Genomic DNA, 26711 nt, shown 5'->3' on the forward strand with positions numbered 1-26711 from the left:
TGGGAGGGACTGGGAGGAACTGAAGAGGACTGGGGGGGGTGACCAGAGGGGACTGGGGCCAGCCAGATGTGGACTGGGGTGACTGGGCTCGTCCGGGGGACCCTGAGGGGCCAGCGGTGTCCTGGGGGGAACGAGGATACAGGGCTGAGGTGGGATGGGGAGGGCTTGGAGACTAGGCTGTACTGGGGAGACAGAGGACTGAGAAAGGCCTGGGATAGCCTGGGAGAGTGGGGATAGTGGGCTGGGATAGACATGGGGGGGGACTGGGAGGGACTGAGGCATCTGGGATGGACTGGGGGGCTGGGGACAACACGGGGAATGGGGTACCAGGTGCCCCTTGCGGGCAGAGGCCATCCGGGCCGGCCAGCCCCTGGCACCGGCCCCGCATCCCCTGTCCCACTGCACGGCTCGCCTCTCCCTTGCAGGATCACCCCCACAGTGCTGATGGCCACGCACCGGACCCAGCCTCGGGGCAGGGCAGCCAGTGTGACAGCCCCAAGCAGACGGCGGGGCAGGAGAGCCCAACCCTCCCGGTGCCCTCCGCCGTGAAGGTAATGCCTGTGCCTCCAGGCTGCCCAGGAGACGGAACAAGCCCAGGGCACCTGGCTGCGTCCGAGCCTGAAGTACCCATGTGCTGCACCCCACATGTGTGGGAGGTCTGGGGGTTTGGCCTTAAAGGCTTGGAATAATGCAGGGAGACAAACCATGTCGTCAAAAACTACAATTTGATTCATTTTGTCACGGTACAAGGTATAGCACTGCACCTTGCTAGACGCAATTGCTCAGGTCCTGCACTGGAAATGTCCCCTGGGGCTAGGAGCAGAAGGAGATATAAGGCAACACTGAAATACCTTCCCGGTGAGGAGGGTCATTCTCCATCTCATGTGCTGTCCAGCACAACTGAGATGGGACACAGCCCTGAGGGATTCCCCCACTTACAGGCACAGCAGCTGTTGGAGCTGGAGTGTCAGGGTGCTGGCAGGAGCTACCTTTGCTCTGCCCCAGGCCTCTGAGTTCCCACAGGCGTGGCAGAAGGTCTTTTCCCAGCTAATTCCTTTCCTTCTTGGACCAACAGTCCAAATCATCCAGTGATAGCAAGAACCGTCACAAAAAGCCCAAGGACACCAAACCCAAGGTGAAGAAGCTGAAGTATCACCAGTACATCCCTCCAGACCAGAAGGCAGAGAAGTCCCCTCCACCCATGGATTCTGCATATGCCAGACTCCTCCAGCAGCAGCAGCTCTTCCTGCAGCTCCAGATCCTCAGCCAGCAGCAGCAGCAGCAGCAACAGCAGCAGCAGCACTTCAGCTACCCAGGGATGCACCAAGGCCAGCTAAAGTGAGTGGCAATGTGCCAATAACAGGGTTTAGTCCTGTCTCTCTTCCAAACTTTCCCCCGCTGTACCTATTTGTGCCAGTGCAAGGGGGATAGACGCATGCAAGTAAAACATAAAAGCTTGGGTACAGCACAGTCTCCTGCAAAGCCGTTCTGGCTTTGAGCACTGGCTGGGGCATCTGTGACCTGCTGGTGGGTCACCAGCAATCTCCTTACAGCCCATTCTGGTTTTCCTTGGGGTTGGCAATCCTTCAGGTCTCATACAGGAGATAGCAGTCCCAAGGGAGCAAAGAGATGGTGTGCTGGGCACAGAGACCCCAGGGGGACAGACAAATTACCCCAAATCTCCTTTGTTATTTCAGGCAATCAAATGAGCAAATCGTCAAAAGTTCAAATTCTTCATCAACTTCTGTCAACAACACCCCTCTTTCTCCTGTGAAAACCACCTTTTCAGGCCAGACTTGTGTCTCATCTATCAAGCCAGGCCCTCTGCCGTCTAACCTGGATGATCTGAAAGTGAGTGCAGATTTTGTCACTGCAGGAGCAGAATCTTGTAGCCTGAATGTGCTTTTCTACCCCTGAAGTGTGTAGTGTAGCACCACAGGCTGAGCTGGCTGGGAGTGACCGCGTGTTACAGCTCAGCAAACCAGAACCACCATGCTGTGAGCAAACCCAGGAATACATCACACTGGGTCAGAAATTGATCACCGCGACGGTAACTGAAAACATAGGTTTGCTGCTCTGCAGGTGGCGTGGGGGCACATTGCTCCAGGGCATGTATCAGCAAACCTTAAGTATAACTTGAGATGGCTGCAGGCCAGGCCACCAGGTCAAGGACTAAAGGACTTCTGTGCTGCTGCTTCTGCAGCTCATGGGTCCATACCCTCTGTGGTTTTATGGTAGACATCATGGATGCTGCTAGCAGACCAGCCAGAAGCTAGGAGGTCAGCATGGCCTCCACTTAGTGACTCAACTTCTCAGTGGTCATTGCAGCCAGGCCAGCTCAGCTCTCTGCACAAGCAGGTATCTCCTGGAGTCTGCAGCTATGAGCACTGCTTTGAACAGTACCTAAATCTCTAATGTAGGCAAGACAGGCAGAGCACAAGTTCTTTTATACTTTGCTAATGGACCCTCAGCGATGGGGAAGGCCAAGTCCTTTTAGGAGCAGAGACCTGGGGGCAATACTCATTATTCGAGAAAGAAATAAAAAGTGAGGTAGAAATAACATGAGTTTGGCCATAGCGATGCCCCAGCTCAGATGCCTGAACGATGTGCAGATGCCTGAACATGGAGTATCTGGCTCCAAGGTACATGGTCACATTCTCTGAGCTAAACGATGCCATCAGCTAGTTCCTGGTCTGTGTGGAAGTCCTCTGCTCATGTAGAAACCTACTGCTAGGAAGGGAATCTTGAGTTACCTTCATGGACCAAGGACCACTGCTGGTTCATGGAGAGTGGTCACAGTTCCTGGAGGAAGAAGGAAGGTTTCCTGTTAGGAAAGGTCAAGAACCTGCAGGACGTGCAGTGGTCAGGGCTGTGCATGGTGACTGCAGATGAGACAGTGAGCACCTGGGAGGGTCAGAGCTTTAAAGCAGGAGCCTGTGATCTGAGAGTCCTTGTTAGAAATGCTGGGTTTCTGAAGAGGTCATCTGACATTGGGACTGATCATTGGTGACTTTCCTTCCAGGTATCAGAACTGAGACAGCAGCTCCGAATACGAGGCTTGCCTGTGTCAGGTACCAAAACAGCGCTGATGGAACGGCTGCGGCCCTTCCAGGATTGCAGCAGCAACGCGGTGCCAAACTTCAGTGAGATCACCACTGTCACCTTCCCCGTCACTCCGACAAGCACCCTCTCAAGTTACCAGTCGCAGTCCTCCACCGGCATGTTATCAAATGGCTTCTACCACTTTGGCAGCACCAGCTCCACCCCACCTATCTCTCCAGCGTCCTCTGACCTCTCTGTGAGTGGCTCTTTGCCAGATACATTCAACGATGGGCCCATGTCTTCTCCACAGTTCGGTCTCCAGCCATCTCCAGTTCATGGCAGTGCTGAAGAAAGTCTCATGAGCAGCATGAATGGAGGGAGCATCCAGCTGGAGCTGGAAGGGATTGACACAGAGAAAGACAAGATGCTGGTGGAGAAGCAGAAGGTCATCAATGAACTGACATGGAAGCTACAGCAAGAACAGAGGCAGGTGGAAGAGCTACGAATGCAGCTCCAGAAGCGAAAGAGAAGCAATGGCCTTGAGGATAAGCAGCAGACTGCTCAGCATTTCTTTGGTGTCCCCATCAAGCAAGAAAACACAGTGTCCAGCTGTCCATTTGCATCCAAACAAACTGCCTTGAAAGGCCAAGCCAGCAGCTCGGATAAGTTAAGTAACTGTGGGGTGCCGCAGCTGCCTCACATTGTAAATAGTCACTGCTTGGAGCCTGCAGGGCAAAGCACCCTCACCTCCTCAACATTCCTGAGCCCACAGTGCTCCCCCCAGCACTCTCCGCTCGGGGCTGCAAAGAGCCCCCAGCACATCAGCCTGCCGCCATCCCCCAACAGCCACTATCTCCTCTCGGTGTCCCCCGGCTCACAGGCAGAAGGGCGCAGTGGGTCCCCGCAGACAAACAGTTGCCTTCGCACAGCATCGGTAAGTGGAGAGCACCCCATATGTCATCGCGGTGGTGAATGTGCTGGTGTCTGTGGGCAGTCAGTCAAACATCCCAGTTTGATTCCTTTCCTATCAGACCGGGACTGTTGGCACCGAGGGTGGGTACCCAGGGGGGCATGGCAGCATGTGGGGCTGCCTGGAAGGGCACAGAGTATCCCAGATGGACAACAGGTTGGAAGCTGATAGCACCACAGGGTCCTTTGCAGGGCATCTCCTGGGGATCCCTGCTCCCACCACACCTAATTGCCCTGTGGGGACACAGCACAGCTCCCATGCCCCGTTCAGCCCTAGCACAGCTCCTTCTGCCCTGGGGGACCCTTGGCACAGCTCCCCTTTTCCCCAGGAGACCCCAGCACAGATCTCTCTGCCCCTGGGTGAGCACTGGCAAAGGCCCCTGTGTCCTGGGAGAGTCCTGGCAGAGCATCCTTTGCCCCATGGAGCCCTGGCACAGCTCCCTCTGCCCTGGGGAGAACTGGAACTGCTCCCTCTGCCCCTGGTTAAGCACTGGCACAGCTCCCTCTGCCCCTGGAGGAGTCCTGGCACAGCTCTCTCTGCCCTGGGGGGGCATTGGCACAACTTCTTCTGCCCTAGAAGAGCCCTAACCCAGCTGCGTCTCCCCTCAGGGGGAGGCCCTGGCACAGTTTGCTGTGACCTTGGGGGAGTCCTGGCACAGCTCCCCGTGCCCCATGGAGCCCTGGAACAGCCCTCTCCACCCTAGGGAAGACCTGGCACAGCTCCCCGTGCCCCATGGAGCCCTGGCACAGCTCTATCCACAGCAGGGAAGCACCCGCACAGATCCCTCAGCCCAAGGGAGACCCCTGGCACAGGTCCTACACCCCTGGGAGAGCCCCAGTGCAGTGTTGCATGGCTTTTCAGCATCTTGCTGAGCCATTGCAGCTCCTAGCAGTGTGTGAAGGATTTTGACCACTGGGTTGAAGGAGGGCAGTTACCTCGGTATTGTGGTTTAACCACAGCCGGCAACTAAGCACCATGCAGCTGCTTGCTCACTTCCCCCTCTACCCAGTAGGATGGGGTAGAGAATTGGGAAAAAAAGTAAAACTTGTAGATTGAGATAAAGACAGTTTAAAAGGACAGAAAGGAAGAAAATAACTATAATAATAATAAATGTCAATAATAATAATAATAAAAGAATTGAAATATACAAAACAAGTAATGCTCAATGCAATTGCTCACCACTCACTGACCAATGCCCAGTTAGCTCCCGAGCAGCAATCTGCCCCGCCCTGGCCAACTGCCCCCAGTTTATATACTGGGCCTGGCATCACATGGCATGGATTATTCCTTTGGTCAGTTTGGGTCAGCTGTCCTGGCTGTGCCCCCCCCTCCCAACTTTTTGTGACCCTCCAGCCTTCTTGCTGGCGGGGCATAAGCTGAAAAAATCTTTGACTTTTAGTCTAAACACTACTTGGCAACAACTAAAAACATCAGTGTGTTATCAACATTCTTCTCATACTAAATCCAAAACATAACACTATACCAGCTACTAGAAAGAAAATTAACTCTATCCTAGCTGAAACCAGGACAGCCAGTCATATGGAAAGCCTTTTCTTGGGAAGATAGAGCAGGGCTTGCAACTGGGGTCTGCAGTCAGATAGAGCTTGTGCCTCCCCACCAGGCAACCAACACAGCAGAGAGTTGGCCCTTCAGCATCCACCACTCCTCACTCAGCCCTCTGGACAGGTACAAAAGCTTGGAGAGATGCACATGCTGCTAACACATAAAAGCAGCACAAGGTGCTGCTGATCGCAGCCCCAATTCATCCCAACACCCTACCAGGGTTTCCCAGGCAGCAGCAACACCTATTATACAGTCTGTAAAACACACACAGTGGTGCAAGGCATGCACACTGCATTCAGGGGAGATGTTCAGGAAGTGCACGCTGAGTGCACGACAGCTGCACAGCAGAGTGACGGCCACACAAATCACGTTCCCGCAGTCAGCACACTGAGGGGTGCAGTGCTGCGAGGTGGCAGAAAGTGGGGGCGCAGTGGTGTCTCTAAGCCATTCAGAGGACAGTGAGATAGGTGACGTGGGCAGTTGGCACACAGCGCTGCCAGTGAAGTGAGCAATGGGGAGCAATTTAGGGGGAGAGGGGCAGAGAGACAGAGTGCTGCCAGTGGGATGGGCAGTGGAGTGCAGTGCTGTTGGGGTGAGGTAGGCAGTGGAGCTTGCTGCTGGGGTGAAATTGGCAGTGGGGAGCACCGCTTTGAGTGAGCTGGGCAATGGGGAGCAGTGCTGTGGATAAGCTGGGCAGTGGGGCAGAGAGCAGGGAATGCAGTGGGCTGCAGTAGGTGACCTCAGCAGTGGAGCATGGAGCTGTAGAGGTGAGCTCAGCAATGCGGCAGAGCTGTGGGTGCAATAGGCAGTGGGACACAGTGCTGTGAGGCGATACTCCAAGACAGGCAGCAGGGCTGCTCTGGACGACTGGGCAGCCATCAGTGAGCATCAGCAAGGAGCAGCAACACTTTGGGGGCATCTCCAGCTCCTTCCTTGCTGCCTGAGCACAAGAGGCATACAGAGGGGATGGCCCCATGGTGTCCTGCAGCTCATCCTGGCTGTGGCACCACCCATCCTGGGCATTCCTCTGCTGCCTGCAAGGGGCTCCCAGGGGCAAGGATCCCTCTTCAGCAACAGCTCTGTCTCTGTGCCCAGCATTGGAGTGCTGTCCCTCACAAGCCAGGGAAACTGTTCCTCCCAGCCGCCCTCTGCAGAAAGGTGGCCAGGATGTGCATGGCCAAGCTGAATGGCCTCACTGCTGCCCTGGATCCGACCCACCTGCTGGGGCCATGCTTCATCCCCTGGCACTGGCTCTTATGGGACGAGGCAGCTGTGGCCAGGCAGTGGGGAAGGGCACACAAGGGCCTAGAGGTGATGGTCACAGCATGGGGATGAGGTCCCTCCTAGAAGGGGGGACTGGCAAAAAGCTGGCACTGATATGCAGGTATTTGGCACAAGCACAGGGAAAGCCTAGGTGCTGACCTGGCAGTGACTCTTTTGAGTGGTCTTCCCTGGCCTGGGCTCTGTGAGATGCCCCTGGACAGGCAGTGATGGAGAGGGTCCCCAGCAGAGGGGCTGGGAGGCAGCTGGGGAAGTGCTGCATCACTGGCTGGGTGCAGCCGACCACCAGCAGCCTGTTGCTCTCTCCCCTTGCTCTACACGTTCATGGCTGGGCTGAGCACCAGGATGCTCTGTGGCATCATGCCTGTGCTCCAGCAGCGACCAGAGGTCAGCCTGGCCCTGGGTCTCAGAGCTAGCCTGACAGAACTAGTTTACCTCCCTCTCTCCTGCCCAGAGGCCAGCACTTTGTTTAAGCTGATTTGACCCACAAAATCATTAGTTTCCCTGGCACCACACTAGCTTCAACAGGGGTGAAAGAGAGCTGGGCCTCCTGCCATGCCTCCCTGTGCATTGACTCCGTTTCCCTGTATTTCCCCCACGCAGATGGCTACGCAGGCAGGTCAAAAGTTTTCTATTCCATCCCCAAGTTTTTGTAAGTCAAGCCCAGCCCTCTCAGAGGTAAAGCAGCCTCCACCCTATGAGGATGCAGTAAAGCAGGTAACTGCATGATTTTTATTTTCTATAGGGCTAGGGCTGTACAGGGTGTTCTTTTGTGGTTAATACAAATCATCTGCAGGAGTTACAACCCATTTTGGGGTCTCTGGGTAGGACAGGTCTGTTTCCACAAGGCATGGGATTTTCTTGAAGAGTTAGTGGCTGAATGACTGCCACAAAGCAGTGAGACACCACGCTGGATGGGATAGCATCTTCTGTGCTGATGAAAGGTGCCAGTCCACCCTGGGGTCCTGACATCGCACACAAATATACCAGGACTTCAGTGTACTCTTATTTGGGGTGCTCACTATGTGATAAACACTCTTGAGCATTCCCAAGTCACCGGGAAACCTCACCTTCCCTCTTTAGCCCATTAGCAAAGTGCCCTGCTCCATGCCATCTGCCTCGCTTAGCCTTACTCTGGAGTGCTGTTCCCACAGGTAGGACTCTCCATCGCCCATGAACCCCTTACTTCTTGTGAGAGTCTGGCAGCAGCTTCAGTGACGGTCATGATGGTGCCTTTAGGAAAACTGAGTGATGCTGTTGGCAGTGATAAAAATGGGCTTATGCTAGCTGGCAGGGAGGTGTGCAGAAAATCCTTCCAGACTCCAGTCAGGGAGAGGAGGATGAAGATGCATGGCTCCCAAGGAGCTGCAGGGAGTGCAAGGAGGCACATGCCAGTGCAAGGTGCTGGGTCCAAAGAGTTGGTGTGTCCTGACAGCCCTGGGAAGAGGCAGTCTGTGGTGGCCACTGAGCAGAGGGTCAGCAGCAGGGTGGGGGGAACCTGACGCCATGCTCCCCATATCCATCATGCTTGTCCCAGGTCCCTGCAGTGCTCACCTGAACGCTGCTGCCAGCCCAGTGTTGGAGTGGCATCTCTCCTGCATGGGAGAAAGCCGTTTGTGGGGTCTGGAGACACCTACCTGGCTTGTGGCTGGAGGGGCTCTCCTCCTAACGCCCTCTACTCTCCTCTTTGTCGTTTGCTGCAGCAGATGACACGAAGTCAGCAGATGGACGAGCTCCTGGACGTGCTGATTGAGAGCGGAGGTACGCACTGCTTCCCTGTTCCCCTCCAGGGCTTCCCCTCCAAGCCAGCATCTGTCTGTGGGGCTCAGTGCACTCTGTGCACCCCAGCAGAGCTGCCTGAGTTGAGTACAGCTTTCATTTGCCCTCCCTGTGCCAGCAGACACTGAGATTGAATCCAAAAACATATTGGCCCTCTGGGAGCCTGCTCCTGCACATGCAGAGCCGGTGGGGTGGTCTGGGCTTGGTTATCGCCTATGCAGACTGCGCAGAGAGAAGGGACAGCAGGGCAGCAGCCCTGTGCACAGCACTGCCAGCACCCTCCCCATGCAGAGATCCCAGTGTCCACCACCTTTCCCAGTCCTGCCAGTGCCCTCCCAAATGCAAAGTGCTGCCTTTCCCATGCACAACCCATGCTCAGCCCCATGGGGACAGCTGCCAGTGCTCGTGCCCTAGGGACCATGTCCAAAACCAGGGGAATCGAGGTCAGAAAGCAGGAACATGTGAGATTTCCCACAGGGAGGGTGGACAAGCAATGCCAAGGGGATTGAGTGGAAAGCAGGTCTCCGTAGGCATGCCCAAGAGCCCAGCTGGGAGGCTGTGGTGGTGCCCCTGTGCCCAGCAGTGCCAGAGTACCTCAAACCCCTCTCATTCATTGACAGAAATGCCAGCCAATGCCAAGGAAGATCGGTCCTGCCTCCAGAAAGTACCTCAGATAACAGTGTCTACAGGGAACTCCAGCGCTTCACTCCCGAAGTCATCTGCCCCATTTGAGCAGGTCTCCTCAGCCCAGCTTTCCTTTGAGCACTGTCCAGGCAGCAGCGATGCTCACCTCGAGGTCCTGCTGAATGCCCACAGCCCCCTGGGGAGAGTCAGTGAAATCGCGCTGCTGAAGATGGGGGGAGAAGAGTCCCACTTTGAAGGGATGATAGAGGGGTTCTCTGGCAAAGCTGCAGATGAACTGCTCACCTCCCAGGAGATTTTACAGACTCCTCTCTCGCCCATGGAAACACAGCTCTCCCCTTCCCCTGCTGACAGCTCTGGTTTACAAATGAGTTTCACTGAGTCTCCATGGGAAACAATGGAGTGGCTGGACCTAACCCCCCCCAGCTCTGCCACTGGCTTTGGCTCACTCACCCCTGCAGGTCCCAGCATCTTCAACATTGATTTCCTAGATGTTACTGATCTCAATCTAAACACCAGCATGGACCTGCACCTGCAGCAGTGGTGAAAGGGAGGGTGGTGGAGGCAGGACATGATAAGCCTGCAGCAGCCAGCACAGTGTTTCTGTCATGCCAAAGAACACACAGGGCTAATGTGCCGCATCCAGGGGAAACTGGAGTTATTTTCCCAGCATATAAACTTGTTTGAATTTCCAGTTACTGCAAATTGACAGCACTACAGCTCTGGCACTTTTTGGTTCTCCTCCACAGACACGTCCCCACAGAGGGCAACAGTGCCTTTAACAACACTAGATTGACAAGAACTTCAGTTTTGTTTCTTTTCTCTCCCCCCGTCCCCCCCCAGTTTTATCAGTCACTCTCATGAGAACTGGAGCAGCTTGTGACAAAACTGTGTAGTGAGGAAATCTCACCTGGGCAGCAATGGGAAATCATGGAGAGGAGAGCCCATTACTGCCCTCTCCTCTACTCTCCTGCCCGTCCAACCCTTTAGGCAATCCTGCTGGGCTCATCTTGGCCGTGACCAGGCATGGGGCTGTGGGAGCAGGGAGGCTCTGCCCAGCCAGAGCGACAAGCACACTTCTCCGTACAGTCAGGCTCGCCTTGCTTCCTGCCTCCTGCCCCTGAAGCTATGTTGCTCAGTCCCTGCACAGCTCTGCTGCAGGTGGATGAGAGATGGAGACCACCATGTTCATGGTGGCACCTCATCATGTCCTCATGGTGCCTAGGGGGCTGAAAGCCCAGGAGCCATCGCAGCTGCAGTCTGAACTGAATCAGGCTGAAGCCTGTGACCTTGGAGCAGAAAGCTCTGGACATTGGAGGTAGCTGCTCAGGCTGCAGGTGCAGGTATCAAAGGGACGTGGCATCCCGGTGGACCTGCTGCATCCCAGTTAGTATGGTACAGACAAAGAGATGTGTAATGTGTTTTGGTCCAAGGTAGGAGCAAGTTGTATGGAAAATACAGCCAGGCTTTGGAGGGGCTGTCCTTTGCACAGCCAGAAGTCGGGATGGATCTCCACCACCTTGCATGACCTAGAAGCAGGTGAAGCCAGAAACGGACACTCAGTGACCGGCATGTGGGGCAGGGCTGAGTGGGCCCTTGCATGGCTGTGATTTTGTGTGAGCATCTGCCTTTGTTGCCTCCACTCCTCTGTCATCCATGCCTCCATCCTTCTTCCCATTCCTCCTTGATCCCCAGCAGTCATGCCCTTCTTCCCAAGTTTACTCCAGCATCACTGTTCACTCGGTCCAGAGCAAGGCCATCCGGAGAACAGCTATGAATCACTGAGCCTGGAGGAGCTAGTTCTCCTGAAGCTGGCAGAGATGGATGCTCTCCTGCAGTGATGCCTCCCATTTGAAGTCACCAGCATTTCTCCTATGAGTCTCTGTGCAATATACTTCCTCAGGCTCTAGCAAGAAGGAGCCTTTGCTTCACTTCTTGGCTTCCACCAAAGAACTTGCTGCAGACTATTTGACGGACATGTCTACTTCTTTGCAATTCTGGTTTTGCCAAAGTAAATATTGTTGCTGACAAAGATTGTTAAACTATTTACAGACTGAGTGTATTTAATATTTGTGTTACTGGAAGGACAGCACATCGGAGATGCAGCAGCTGGGGAGGAGATCCTGCATGAGGGGCCTGGGGGCAGTCTGGCTGTGGCTCCAGTGGGACACTCCTCCCAGGGATGCTGGAGCTGTTGGAGGAGGCTCTGCAGCCCCTGCTGTGTCTCCAGTTTGTGGTGTTGTTGCATGCTGTATAAAGCACGTGGCAGTAGCTTTCAAGTCACTATTTAAAGCACCACTTTTCTATTGTACAAATGGTCACAGTGCACTGCTAGGATAGACAATCACAGGTTGCATTTTTTTTAAAGAAGTCCTTTTTCTAAGTGAGAGATTTTTCAAAGCCGGTCCGTGGAGAATATTAATAGCACTTGAAACAGAGTAGTGTTAGCTGCTACACTGCATCATTGTACAGGGCCTTCCAGATAACTTTCTCCTCTCAGCAAATGTATTTTCTTATTTAAAGGGATGCTGTCAGCTTCAAACTTGTAAGCAAGCACATTTCCTTACCTATGTTACCAGCAACACCTTCATTATTAAAAACCCCTTTGTCTTGCCATTCTGCTCACAGTTTGCTCTTTGTTTTCTCGGGCTGGGGCAGCCACAGCTGTCCCAGCTGCAAACATTTGGCATCAGATCCGTGCCCTGGGACAGCTACAGTCCTTGCAAGAGCAGAATTATTTCTTTCACAGCAACAGTTTCTCCTGGAAGACTTCTAAACAAGCTAGCTGGAGTCTCCTGTTTCTGAAGGCTTTTTCTTCTGTTGGTTTAGGTTTCACTTTGTTCTCCTGCAAACCCCACTCCTCAGGTCAGTGTCCCCTTCAAAGGCAGTGGTTGGCACCCTGCTCAAACCCCTTTGCATTTTCCAGCAGCCAAGCTCCCAGTGGCAGTGGGCTGCTGGCCACAGGGCACTCTGAGAGCATGGGCAGAGCTCTCCCTGCAGCTGAACCTCCCACTGCCCGCAGGTGAGTCGCAGAGCAGGCTGGAGACCTCTCTCCGGGGGTACCCTGGCTCCTTCTCCCCAGTACCCATTAGTGCCAGTTTCCAGATTCATTGCATCTTTCCTTTGGTTAAAAAAGGGTTCCCAGGACATTCACCTACCTGTTTGCAGGGAGGGACTGCCTGTGTGTCCACAGATGGGCTTAAAAAGTGAAATGATCATGAGACACTGCAGAAGTGAATCTGAAAAGATATAGGTGAAAAAATGACTAGTTCCTATGAACATCTTTTAATCTCTACACGCTGCAACTAAGCGTGCCGTGATAAAATGCCTGGACTGAGCCAAGTTATGGTTAGAGAATGAGAAGACAAGCCTCAGTCTAGGATTGTTTCAGGAATACTGGTGGACTGCAGCACTCACGTGTCCCATCTGCCCATTGAGGAAAACCTGCCTGTGTTGTTCAACATCAGAAGAGGAGCTGGGAGGACGTGCTGCCAGTCTCCCATTGTAAAAGGCAACGAGCAGGTCTCATGGTACAGGGAGTCACAGCTTTAAAGTGCAGGAAAGATGCTTGTCAGGTGCCAAGATTTGGAGCAGAGCATCTAGGGAGGCTGAGTCCAGACCAAGGTCCTGCTGTGGGGCAGAGGGAGGGATCACAGGGTCTCCTAAGTTCTCCTTCCAGGCCCTGAAGGATACCTGCAGCAGAGATCCTTCGCTGCCTGGAGAAGAGCTCAGCTCAGCTCTGCCACAGCCATCAGTTCTCCAGCCCAACCAGAGCAGCCTCTTGAGAAAGCACTGGCTATGCTGGCAGGACAGGACATGCTCTCCCCTCCCATTGCCTTGGGGTAGTCTACACTCAGCCTTTGATGTGTGGGTGATTTTCCCACACAGGCTGTCCCAAGGGATTTAGGGTCCTGGGGTTTTCCTTCCTATTGACACCACGCTGGAGGATTCCAGTGATGTGCCACTGTCCCTGGGCCTTCCTGCCTGAAAAATTCAGGAAATAAAAAGCCAAAAAGTGTTCCAAGAATCAAATTAACATTTTTCATGCCTTTGGCAAGTTTTTTAAATGTGAGATGCCTGGCTCAGTGCACCATTCAGTGTTTCCTCCACAAGAGGCACTGAGACATCAACAGCATCTTTCCACCAGCTACCAGATCGAGACAGACCATGTTTTAGGTACAGTTTCCCTCCCCAGTGACGTGGGGTAACACCTGTTTCTCAGCCCTTCTGGGCTCAGCAGGGGTACCCTCTGCCCTGGGGGGGGGGGGGGGGGGGCATGAGGAGGTTGCAGAGGTAGGAACTTGCATGTACCCATCACAGACACCTGCAGCATGAGGGGGACCGAAAGCCCCAGAGCCCAGCGCCACGGCTCTCAGTGCCTTCCACCACCACCCCATCACCCTGTGACACCCACACCAGCATCCAACATCCCATCACCAACACCCCATCCCTGTGACACCCACACAAGCACCCCCCACTGCACCCCAATGCCACCTCCACACCCACAGCAGCTCCAAGCCCACTCCTCACCAGCTGCCCAACAGCCAGGGGCCCCTTGGGTTCCTCCTGCGCACAGGCAGCCCTGGCACCTCATCACCCACGCAGAGCCCCCCACTGCATCCTGCACCAGTGTGTACAGCCCCCTTGTACCTGCTAACCAGCACGGGACCACCTCTCACCCCTCTCTGAGCACACCGCCACTCACCACCCATCCAGATCCCTTTGCTCATCCCTGACCAGTTCCCCCAGAGCCTCTATCCTCCTTTCACCCAATCTCACTGGGGGTGGACCAGGGCCACTCCTCACCCATGCATGGACCCTCTGTACCCCCTTGATCTGCTGTCACTCCCATATCTGCAACACCTAAAAGGAGGGCACCAAAGAAGAAGGACTTCTTCTGGCTCTGCAGGATGCACGGAGGTTCTCAGTGGGCTTCAGCATCGTCGATGTGGTTTTAAAGTCCAGACACTTTTTCACCCTGGAGCATTGGTAGTGATACAGCTGCATGGCCAGTTTTTTTTGAGATCACCAGAGCTATCTGGACATCTTGGCTTACCCACAGGAGGACAAGATGGCCTTCATAGAGATGCTTTTTTTTTTTATCACAGCACTCCCACCCTCAAGCTTCTACCGACTCGTTGCATGCAAGTCAGGGACTAAGTTCCTTGTATTCCTACCAATTTCTTACACTCAAAATTTTGTTGCATGCAAAAGGAAACATGCTTTTTTACAAAGCCATGAATTTATTGTTAGTTTCATTAATGTCTTAAGAATTGAATCAAAAAAAATAGTTTTAGTCCAGTTACAATGACAGTAATAGTTTTTGTTACACACAATTAAAATCAATGCTCACAGACCTCCTTGTACCTACCACCTTTTTTGGGGGCTCTGCTCACCTTCACTACCTCTCTGGGGCTTTCAGCCTGGAGGAGGAGGGTGTGGGGTGCCATGGCATGTGTCAGCATCCTCAGTCTTTGCCAGGAGAAGCAAAGATATTGATATTGATGGGGCTTTCCTCCTCACTCTACAGTCGGCTGTAGGAACCCAGGGTAGTTTTTACACCTCTGCTAACATGCTCATTCTTCCTTGGTGTATAACTCCAGATTACAACTGAATTTACTGTAGCTGGTGTGATTTACATATGCCAGAGGCTTGTTCTTTGTTCTCTTTGTTTAAGGCTGGCTTTACCCTACCCCCCAAGTTACATTCCTTTGATGGCCAGTGACTGGCCACTGATGAGGTGTTTATGGCCTGGGGCCCCTGGCATCATCCTGTGCCTGTTCCTTCAGGTCCCTGCTGTCATCCCGTGCCTGTAGTCCTCCACAGTGCATTGTACTATAGAGGCATAGATAGTTATTTATACACAGAAGAACTACCTGGTATTACCAGCTATTAGTTACAAAAATAGACACAAAACAATGTGTTACATCACACAATTGTAGGAGAGCTAAAACAAAGCAAGTAATGATCATCTTGTCATTAGATAATTGCTGTTACAGCTAAACAAGTTAAAGCAAAGATCCAAGCAGGCTGAGACTAGTTCAGACAAGGCCTGACAAGTCCTGAGACCCCTTTTGCTAGCTTAGCATAAGGCTGTGGCCTCATACAAGCAGCAGCACCACCATATTTACTGAGCTGCAAAGCTACAAAAGCATGGGACCTCAGGAGAGGCCACAAAGTATCACCTCCTGCATTGCCTATTTGGTAAGAAAACATGTTCTCCAAGGACACTTGAACCTCTCCCATCCAAGTAATCCCTCTTCATGGTGCCAACCTCAGTCAGCACCATGTGAAGCCGTGGATCTGGCACCCCTTGCTGGAAATGCCCCTACATTCAGATTACACATCGATGTGGCAGTGATCCCATGAAAAAGGTGGCTTCAGCTGCACTGACCTTTCTGGAGGAAGCTGGAATTGGCTGGATTTCAAGATGGCTTCCACCAACCTCTTGAAAATGGGATCAGATTCAAATGTCTTCAGGAAATCACTGTGATGTGGAATCCCAGGATCTGAATCTTTCTGTCCTCCTTCCTTATTTGCTTCCCTCTTGCTTTTCCAGCTAAAGCCAGGTGCAGAAGGAGAAAAAGAAAGAAACACAGGATTCTGGAGCAGGGAACCAGGAGAATGGCTGTGGTCTGCAGTACGCAGAAGATTGAGTTACAAGTTCCCACCATGCACCCATCACTGTTTTCTCCATGTTTTGGTATTTTTTCTCTTAAAGCATCTTCACCTGGCCGGGGTGTGCTTGATCACATGAAGCAGCACTCAGAGGTTATGTTTCTGTGGAACACTGAGATTTCAGCATGTGTCCTGGGTCAGTGGGATTAGAGGTGGTCACAAACACAATGGCTCATGAACCAGTTCTGCAAATGTCTGGTGGGCCTTATAATGAAGCTTTTTCTTCTCATCTTCTCAGAAACCTACAACAGCTTCTCAAGACAAATCACTTGTAATCAGTCTATCATGAAGCTGTTGGTATGCTGCAGCAGATGGGTTCTCAGTCCATTATGAATCTGGTGAGAAACCTGTTTTCCTTGGAAGGTCAGGCAGGATCTCCCCCTCTTCTCAAAATAATCTGACTGGACATAATCTGGATTGCTGCAGCATTGGCTGCCTCCATCTCTATCCAACAAACTGCATTCCTCTCTGGCTGAGGGACAGAGCTGCCTCCATGGTCAGCCACTAAACTAAACTTTCTTCCCAGAGGCACAGAAAAAATTGAGGCACCTGGATTTTACTGGCCCTCATTTTCTTCTTGTCTTTCTATCTGAGACGGCTGACTTATGTTGAGCATGGACCAAATTTGGGAAAAGAAGGGACAGAGCAGAATTGCTCTGGGCAGGACAACGGGACACGACTGTCAGTGAGCCAGAGCAGGTGTCTAGTGTCCAAAGAGATGTTAGGCTCACACAAAGCACCTTGTCTGATGGTTTTCAGTGTAGCTCTGAGGTCTGCACCCACACAAGCACAAGCATGGACACCCACACAGATACCATAGACTTTAATACACACAACCTTGCAAGCAAGCACGTCTTCTCCAGTGTGAGTAGATGGCCTTTCTATACACACCAAACCCTTTCAGCCTTCCCACTTTCTGAGCGTGCATGTGCTTTTGGGACTGTTAGCACAGCTACACCTGCAGAGTAAAATCCCTGCACCCAGCTCTTCTGGTGCAGCTGAGCAGAGATTTGCTGTTTGGAGATGACACTTTCTCTTGACAGTAGGGCCTGCTCAGCTCTTCCATCTGGGATTTATGCAAAGATAATGGCTTTTAGTCACACACTGTCTGGCAGATACCCCACAGTTCAGCCAGCCAGCCTGCTCTGCTATTTTATTCCCAATAAAACAATGGTGCTGTGTATCTCCAGAAGAGGGAGTTTGCGCTTCATCCTGTTCTCCAAGCATTCACACAGCTTTTAAATTAATGGAAAAATTCAAGAGCTGCTTTCTTTTCTTATTCATCAGAGCAGCCACTCCTTCTTTCCCTGGACCTTTAACATGTTCAAACCAATGACTGCACTTGTGATCTGTATCAGGACACAAAATGAAAATGGAACTTTTTTCTAAGCACCACCTGTAATATTAACCCAGGTCTGAGCACTTCATTTATACTTACCTGGCCACCAAAGGGGACAAGAGGATGGGATGAAAGCCGGGGGAAGCCAAGCAGAAGATCAGTGGAAATACAGACCACACAAATCAAAGTGCTCCTGACAGGAATAGGTGGTGGTGCACATCTGCATTCATACTGCTTGGGTCCAGGCAGGGATGTGTTTGAACTCATCTGAACCTCAAAGCTGGTCTTGGTTCCATAGACATATAATAATCATAACAGAGCACAGTATGCTTTTGTGGATGCTACATAATGCTTGGTGAAGATCAGAGAAGTGCCTCAGCCATGCAAGTGGGCATAATGGTGTGAGGAATTGGTATGAGGTGCCAGCCTGGACGACTGGGCACAGAGAGAGTGGTCAATGGCTCAAAGTCTACCTGGAGGCTGGCTCAGACATCTGCTCCTCAGCCTTGGCACTGAGTACCGAAACCAGGGCAGCCTTAGAGCCCCTGTGGTGGCACAGAGGGGGAAGCCACAGTTGAGCCATATGGACCTGGTCATGATGCCCATAGGAGGACTCCCAGCCCTGGGTTTGGAGAAAGCCATCACACATCACTCAAGCAAGGAATGTTGGAATTGTCCAAGGGCTCAAAGGAGCACAACAGTGGCACTGCGCAGGTGTGGGTCCTGTCTGAGACACTAGCAGCATCTGGGATGTGGGTCGGAGGTTTTCTGTACCACCCTCAGCAGTGACACAATGACAACGGGGGTCCTCAGTGAAGGCAGTGAAGTGCAAATAAGCAAGGAAAAGAGTCCACAGAAGGAAAAACTGAGCATGAGCTCAACAAGGGATAACTGGGAGGAAATGAAATGGCTGCAAATGCAGTCCCTTCTGCATGCCACACAGTCGCAGGGTGAAAGAGACAAGAGGAATCCTCTGCCTCATTCAGAGCATGGGAATACCCAGTGCAGGGATGTGCAGGTGGACTTGCATACAGCCACCAGCTTCTTTCAGCTGTGACAGCTTCCTCGAGAACAAATCTCAGGATGCAAAGGCAGGTTGCAGTGCAAAAGGTACAGAATCCCAGAGCAGCTCCAATTCATGGAAAAAGGAGCTGCAAGGTGAGGAGCTGGGTCCTCCAGTATCTGCCCAGCAGGGAAGGACTCTCGCTGGTGTGTGGTCAGATTTTGTCTTCTACCGTGAGACCACCGAATCAGGGATCTTGGCTTCTGGCTGAAGAGTGAGGACAGCAGGCGGTACAAAAATGTCCAAAGCATTGTGCTGGCAACAAGAACCTTCCAGAAAAAGGGTTGGTGTGGTGTAACACCGAATTTAGGCAAACTGACAGACTTCAGCTGCCACTAACCTTTCACACTACGCTATCTCTACGCAACAAGACTTTCTTCAGCGCCATTATTTGCCTTCCCTTCACTTGACAAAAGTGTTACCCCCCAAGTGAAGTGACACTGCAAGAGCCAACATCAGGTTACTCCACTCGCTTGTAAGCACTTCTGGTCCTGAGCTGTGGTATGACCAATGATCCCTGCCCGTATGCTCTGTCTCTCCCCTCACTGAGTTAGGCACTCCTGGGGGGTCCCATCAAACCTGTTTGAGCAATACAGGCATTCATGGCCAGCCTCTCTCCCCTAACACTGTCTTCTTTCCCAGTGGGGCTGCTGGGGTCCAGTTCTGTCCACTTGCCTGGACAGTCTCTAAGCCCTCCATGGCTTTCAGGCAGAAGAGACACTTATCCCAGCACCAGGAGGCTTGGCAGTAGGAATTACCCAGGACTTCTTACTCTCAGATCATCGGGACTCTGCAGACATTGACTGCTTTTGCAAAAATAAAGCCTGCAAGGCTGTGAGCATCAGCTGCCCTTTCCCCAGAGTGTGGGCACAGCTACCTGCCCTCCTCACAGGGATGAGGTGTCCTGAGCCACCAGAACCTTCCTGTGCAGAAAACAGGGCTCACCTGAGAGGCACCCTAATAGCTCAGAGGGCTCAGCAGTCTTCCAAAGAAGGAAAATATATCCAGGTCTCCCTACACTTTTTTTTTTTTTAAATTTAGCATAGCGGTTTCGAAGGCTGCTTTTGTCCTGCACAGCTGCCTCCACCCGGAGGAAAGGCCTGGAAGCCAGGTATTTCAACAGCTTTTAATGAATCTTCCCATTCGTGTCTGACCTTACAAAATGAAAATAACAAGGTCACAGTCGCATCCTAGTTTTATTACAACTGACCTGCAGGCAAAAGGATAGAACTATTACATAAACACTCTGATCCATGTATAATATTTTAAATAGAGGAGGAAGTCAAACCAGGATACCAGATAAAATATTCTGAAGCTCTTTGAAGCAGTTATGTTCCTGAGCTCCATTTTACAGACAATAAGGCAACATCCCTGCACATCAGCTTTTTGATAATTTTTATACATTTTTCTATGGTACAAGAAAAAAAAATAACCAGAGTTCACAATGTACAGTTCTTACACTATTTTCACAGCTTCTGAACACTATACACCTTTTTTTCTTTTTTAATAAAGACACATTGTAATAAATGGTGCACCCTTAATAGTTTATAATAATCTATGTTTAATACACTAAACCTGTCCTTCTGTACAGCCAACCATGCCACAGCACCTCAACCCTGATTTTTCCACTGGCAGCTCAAAGCTTTGTGTTTCCATTTCCCATCCGGCAAAAGCAAACTGGTTGTGCTGCTAAAGACAAGCTCCGGACAGGGCCAGCACCAGAGAACGGACCCCAGCCATTCCGAAAGAGCAGAGCAAGGCAGTCACTTGCGTTGGAGGGAAACTGATTTTTGGGAGGATCCATCTCAGTATTAGCCCTCTGAAATTTTTGGACTCCCTGTCCCTGGGCAGATCTGAATCAGACTTCAGTGTCTGAAAGGTGGGGGCAGAGGCAGAGCACCTCTGCACGCGTCTGTCTTTACTGGATCTGTGTCTCTCTAGGCCCCCAGCCAGCACCCTGTGAGACCCAGCACACCCAAGGTCCCATTACTGGTGGCTGAAGGCTGGTGAGATCAATCACAGCTGCGGGGATTTGCCAAGCCTGAGAAAAGCCAAGTTTTCTGAGGCTACAGGGCTGGGGGGAGAATTACTGCTTTAGATATGCTGTGTTTCTTGTTCAACTGATCCTTCCACGTGATTTATCAGAGCTGCTGGGAATGACTAGTTACTTCAAAAAGCTCTGCCTTGTCTGTTTTGGGAAGACTTTAGTGACTGCCTCGCCTGATGAGCAGCCCTGGAGGAATGTAATCCAGGAAGGGCAGGAAGACTGCACCTCCCTGCCCAGCCAGGCACACTGTGCCCCAAGAGATCACATCTGTGTCAGCCTTGGTGCCAGAGGGACCAGCTCTGGCAGCCAAGTGGGAGATGGGCAGTGCTGCAAGCCTTAGGCCAGGGTGTCACCTCTGCGGCCAGAGAAACACCAGGCGTCCACATGAGCACGGCCTCGGCTCCCTCCTTTCCCAACCAAGCAACTGGGGCAGGGATGTGCTGGTCTCCAGTGCTCCTCCATCAGTCCAGTTTGCGCTTGGTAGCACTGATTTGACATGGAAAGCCCTTCCTTGGGAATCCTGCCAGTACCGCTGTGTTTTCACTCCCATTGCATCTCTAGCCCTCTGTGTCCTGGGTCCAGTTTTGCCACAGAGCTTTGACAGTGGGTTGCTCTAACATTGATGAAGTCCTACCAAATGCCTAAACTAGACAACTAAAAATGGAAGTCAGAGATGCTGCAGCCTCCATTTTATCCCCAGTATGCTACTAAATACCTGAAAACTGCAAAGTTTTGGAAAAAAAAAGGTTTTGGGAAAAATTAATCTTTGAAAAATATGTCAATTTAAAAAAAAAACAAATTATGTGCTTTTTTGCTTAGCAATGGGCCAGAAGATATAGCTTGCTTGGCGTTGCTGGGTCAGCTAAAAGCCCACAGGGCGTTAAGACACTCCCTCATCTCCACCTCATCTCTATCTGCACCAAACAATCTAAGTGAGGTTCGCTCTAGGGTGCAGCAACAAGAGCTGTGGAGGGTCACAAGAGGTTAAATATGCCCAGAAGGTTGTGAACAAAGTCTCCAGCAAGCTAAGCAGAGCGTGACTTGCAGCAGCAGGGCAGGCACAGAGCCCCATTGTGACAGGGGGACATGCCCACCATCCTGCTTGCAGTGGCGAGGAGGAAGCGCTGAGGTTTGGTCTTGTGAGGGCACTGGGCTGGGAGGTGGCAGTGCTGCTGGCCTGGTCTCAGGGTCAGTGAAAAGCCGCTAGTATCAGGGCTGGGGACAGCGAAGAACATGAGAAATATTGGCTAGAAATCACAGACATTCTTTTGCGGCTCATTAAAACAGCTGCAGACTTTGTGAACAGCACTTGTCGAAGACAAAGAAAAGCCAGCTGGTGGTGAGCACTGTGCAGCTATAAATCAGGTCACAAGCAGGTTAAATTCAATCGAGTAGTTTAATAATTCTTCAGGTCAAAGGTCTTATCTTACCAGGTAACAATTTACAGGACACCTAGTTAAGAGTGAAGAGTGGCTGGCTTGGTAAAAGGAGAAAGAATACATTATGTCCCATCTCTGAATAGTTTAATGTTAGCCTCTTTCAATGCAACATATTTTTGGTAAAGACATATTCACTATATTTAACATGATCTCTCTTTAACAGGAAGTTCAGCTGAGCACACTGTCCCCAGAAAGTACACTGCGACTGTAAAGCAACAGAATTTCATAGCAGTAAATCTATTGCACTTTGTGAAGAATAAAATTCTCCTTTGCCTTTCTAGCTCCAGAAGGCAAAGCATCTCGTTGGTAAAGCAACTTCTTCTCCCTCCAGGCAAAGTCTCTTAATGTTCAGACAGACAACGCCTAACTTTTGTTTGTTTGCTTTTTATTATTACTTGAAACAACAATTGGAAGAGTTTGAGAGAAAAATCTTTCCAGTAGCTGCTGAGAAGTCTCCAAGTTTTGAGTCAGAAATGAATTTTAGGTGCTATCCAATCACGGTCAACAAATAAATGTACTTATTTCCACATTTCATGAATATGTCCACAAAAGAGCAAGATGAGGTCTCTCTTTGACCAACACTAACACTGTGTGATCAGATATTACAGGGATGCACTTTATATGTGACAACAGTATACAGACAGGATGGAAATAACACCAATATTATTGCACATGGTGTCTGGGCGAGCATTAAAAACACTGCAATATGTGATGAAAATTCTTTACAGCTTGTTTTCTCTCAGCCCTTTTTCTAGAGTTTGATGTAGCAGCAATATCAATCGACGTACATTGGAGAGCTGGGAGTTGCTGGCATTTGATCCAGGATTTTACAAACATAGCATGCAACATCCACTGTGCGTTCCTCATACATCAGGATGAAGGGATGTTTCTGGAATCAGATAAAAAAAAACCAAGGTTATATTCGCTCTTCTGACACATGCTGGCTACCCCAGATAAAAGCTCAGCATATGGTTTGCCTGATGTGAGAACACAGGGCTTGGTGGTGGCTGCAGGACAACAGGACATAGCCTGGTCCATGGCTTGACATACAGGGAATCTGTATCTTAAATGTGCAGTATGGAGGTGGGACAGGACTACAGGAGCATCAGGAACTGTTGGGCAGGAGGCAGCAAGGGTGCGGTATTAGCAGCACCTGGCTCCTTTGTATCGTGGACATGTACTGAAATACTTTCAAGAGAGGTTTCATTGTCAGCCTCATCAGCACTGGGGAGACAGGAGTGACAGGGAGACGTGGCTTGTGGAGGTCAAACAGGAGATCAGGACCCAAACCCAGTTCTCCTGAATGCTGACCCTCTGCTCTGCCCATGAGGCCATACTGGCCGGACCCAACTCTGAGCAGCTGTAAAGTAATGACATGGTGACTCTCTGGGCCAGGACACCAGGCAAACTCCTTTCGTATCACCTGACCACCATCAAGGACCCAGGGCATGGTTTCACACATCCCCTGAAGAGGTGGCTTCCAGATGCCCAGAGCTCCTTGAAGGTGCACAGTTGCCATGTGACTTATCCAACCCAAAGGCACTGCTGCATTCCCTCCTTTAGGACCCCCCACCACAGGCAGGCTCTGCTGCCGTCTTACTTCAGAGCCGTGCTCTTTCAGGTCTCACTTCTGCCTGAGCACTCCCAACCTCATTGTGTGACCTGTGCGTTGGAGGCATTTACACGTGACAGTGCTGGCCAGCAATTCGACAGGGCTGCTGCACAGTACCAGGACCTCAAGCAAAGGCAGCCTTTACATGACACACCCAGCATGCTTCTGCTCGAGCCTGTCAACTTCAGGGATCACCGATCTGGTGCAGTGGTGCATTTCCCCCATGCTGATCTCCTGTGTTTATGTACAGACACTAACGATCTCAGCTACTGCCATGACCACAGGCCAGAGACAGTGGCATGGAGGTGGTGCTCTTCCTCAGGCTGTGGAGCTGAACATTCTGCCTTGATGGCCCAAGAAGACAAGGATTGACTTCAGACATGTGACGCAGCCCTGCTGTGTGACCAGCAGAGCCGTGACAGCTGGCATGAACAGACACGCTTTGCACTCACCAGAAGCTCTTTATACTTTGGCCTTTTGGACTCGTCCTTTGTAAGGCTAAAGAAAGCAGAAAGAGAATTAGAAAGTGGGATTGAGGAAATTGTGACAGACATCAAATGCGAATTTTTACAGGACACGATGTTGAATCCACTGCTGTCATGGTGGGACTCACTGCTTTTTGTTTTCTGGAAAAGCCATCCTTGAGCTGTGAGTGACCACAGGGACTCCCTCTCTCCCTCCCCACATGGGTGAAGAGCAGGTGTGGCCACCAACAAATCCTGCTGGGGACAGAGCCCAAGGGAGCTGCAAGCAGAATGTTACCACAACTGCCGCTGCCTCCATACGGAAACGGGTTTGACTGTAGCATAACCACAAGTTTTGGGCAGCAGCGACTGGCCTGTTCTTCCTCCATCGGGCAGCAGGGCTCAAAGGCAGAGGAGAGCCAGTGCTGCCTGCCAGAGCACAGACAGGGAACACAGGCACCACACCATCATCTTGGCATGCACGGGCAGGGGCCAAGGCTGCAGCAGGCAGCCAAACTGCTCTGCCGGACTAGGTCTAGGCTCCCAAGCCCTCCCGGCTCATCCCCGGCATGGGTGGCACATCCAGCACTGAGCAGGCCACAGCCGCCGGGAAGGGACAGGAGAGGTGACATGGCTGCCCACAGGCAGCTGGGGGACAGGGGATCCAGCTGGAAAGTGTCCCCTCCTGCAGTGTCCTCTGGCACCTCGACCACCCGCCAAGGGATAGCAGCTGGCAGCAAAGGCCACCAAAGGCCCTGCAGCAGGGGGACATAGCAAGGACAGCAGAGGCGATGAGGACCAGAGGCAGAGGGGCTGCAGGACAGGGCTCAGTGATGGGTGGCACTGGCAGCCCCTGCCCTGGGAGCCAGAGCTGCACCACTGGGAAGAGGAAGGCAACTGTAGCATCTTTCCCAAACGAGGGAAATTAAGTCTAATTCCCAACAGCCGTATTTCCATCCCCACAGGCTCTGGCTGGACCTTTCTCAAGCTCCAGCACTACTACAGTGTGGCCTCAAATTATTCAGAGAAGCAGAGGGTAATTAACACTGCATGCCCAGCACTGCTCTGTCCTGTGACCTGCCTGCAGAGCTGCACAGGGACAGAGAGGGCAGGAAATCCCATGGCTGCTGCACAAACATCCTCGCTTCAGGCTTTTGCTACCCAACAGGAGTTCATTTTCTGACCTCAGGGGTTCAAACATGCTTCTCGCAATGCCTTTAAGGCAACTAGTCAGAACTTCAGCTCATAGACTGAGTTTGCTCTGAAACGTCCATGCATGCTTTCATAAAGCAGTCCTAGAAATCTTTCATTTCTTTTCCAGCTCGACGTGAAGCTGGATGTCTGGAGTGGCCATTTGCAGCACCAGGTGCCGTACAGCTCCTTCGCTGGAACATCCAATCTCCTCCCCAGGCATGCTGAACCTCAAGAGCTCATGGTTCTGCCTGCGAGCATGGCTAGCTCTGCAGCTGCCAGCATGAGGCTCCCAAAAGCCAGACACAAAGCTTGGATACTCTGCAAACTCTGGAGCAGAAAGATTAATTGCTGTAAGCAATTCCAGGAGGAGTGTGACTTCAGATATGCATCTAACACAGGGAAGTGGGCTGAAGGGGAAAAATGTTCCACCCAGGCATTCACAGCACCGTTGGGATTCAAAGCAAATTGGAAAAAAAAAAAAAAAATCCCAGAAACATTTTAACATTATCAAAAATATCCTTTCCTCACTGATCTATCACAGTGAGCAGGCAGCAACACTACAGGACTCTCTTTCAACATTTTTCCTGACTCTTGAATGCACAAAAATAGAAGTTTATTAGATTTGCATTTGTAGGGTAATGCCCAGGAGATTTATGCTATCACCTAAAAGCACAGCCTTTTGGAGACTCACCTGCCTGCTTACTAACGCCAAAGATTACTGTTTGCACTTAATTAACAGTTATTAAGAGAAATATTTACTACAGTGTTGCTATGAAGACGTCATAAATATTCCAGGCAGAAGTCAGATTATTTACAAAACCAGGTAAAAGAAAAACCAGAATTAGACTGAAAACTGCCTCATGCTCCATGCATTGTGGCTCTTCCAGAGCAGCAGGCCCTGGGAGGGTTAAATGGGCTGGAAATATGAATTGACCCAATCAGAGTCATGGGCCAAAGATGCTGCTGTTTAGCAGAGATGCCACACAGGCTCCTCTGTTGGGTGATCTGGAACCAAAGTCACCAGTGCATTCAGGGCAGGAGAGTAAGCTCCTGGCTTTGCAAACTCTGTAATGACATGGCATCTCTGCAGAGAACTATGTGGGAAACAAACTATTGCTTGTACTGTACACAGGGAAAGCAACTCTGACTTTCTAACCAAATACTACACCGTTTTTGACTGAAAAATGGGAACTTCTTTTGAGCAGCAAACTGTTTTGACGCTCTGTTTTCTGCAGCCCAAAGACAATAACCAGGCCTTCCTTACAGCCAGCTGGAAAGTGGAACCTGGCCTCCATAAAAATTCAGAATTCTGAAAGAGAGTAAAATCCAAACCCCAAAAACATCTCCAGCAGATGCAAAACCCTGAAACAAAACCTCTTGAAAGTTAAAATTGTCTAGAGCCAAGTCTTCCCGTGTCACAGAGCTTTGAGATGGACACCCCTATGCTGGGGATGTCGATCACCTGGGTCTGCCCAGGGCAGAAGGTCCCAGAAGACAAACACAGGTCACACTGATGCATCTCCTGTGTGCTTCAGTATTAGGTTAATGAAATTATGTTAAACAATTTTCACATCTTGAGAGAAAAATACCTCATCAGA

The 26711-nt window shown here is 51.3% G+C and overlaps 2 protein-coding genes across 4 annotated transcripts in view; one reads left to right on the forward strand and one right to left on the reverse strand.

Moving 5' to 3' along the window:
- Positions 1–9913, forward strand: part of MYOCD (myocardin) — a 37217-nt gene extending 27304 nt beyond the window's left edge. The window contains exons 7-12 of the mRNA XM_010579452.1: positions 426–551; positions 1076–1338; positions 1698–1851; positions 3023–3976; positions 8560–8617; positions 9256–9913. Coding sequence (XP_010577754.1) covers positions 426–551; positions 1076–1338; positions 1698–1851; positions 3023–3976; positions 8560–8617; positions 9256–9824 — 2124 coding nt within the window. The 3' untranslated portion in view covers positions 9825–9913. The remainder of the gene's footprint in view (positions 1–425; positions 552–1075; positions 1339–1697; positions 1852–3022; positions 3977–8559; positions 8618–9255) is intronic.
- Positions 9914–21781: 11868 nt separating this feature from the next.
- The window catches only part of MAP2K4 (mitogen-activated protein kinase kinase 4), a 100353-nt gene continuing 95423 nt past the window's right edge, over positions 21782–26711 (reverse strand). For all 3 annotated transcript variants that reach the window (XM_010579453.1, XM_010579455.1, XM_010579454.1), the window contains 2 exons: positions 23908–23953; positions 21782–22732 (listed from right to left, as the gene is read on the reverse strand). In XM_010579453.1, coding sequence (XP_010577755.1) covers positions 22619–22732; positions 23908–23953 — 160 coding nt within the window. In that variant the 3' untranslated portion in view covers positions 21782–22618. The remainder of the gene's footprint in view (positions 22733–23907; positions 23954–26711) is intronic.

The sequence above is a fragment of the Haliaeetus leucocephalus genome, unplaced genomic scaffold (assembly GCF_000737465.1).
Source record: "Haliaeetus leucocephalus isolate CR32 unplaced genomic scaffold, Haliaeetus_leucocephalus-4.0 Scaffold657, whole genome shotgun sequence".
Classification (NCBI taxonomy): Eukaryota; Metazoa; Chordata; class Aves; order Accipitriformes; family Accipitridae; genus Haliaeetus; species Haliaeetus leucocephalus.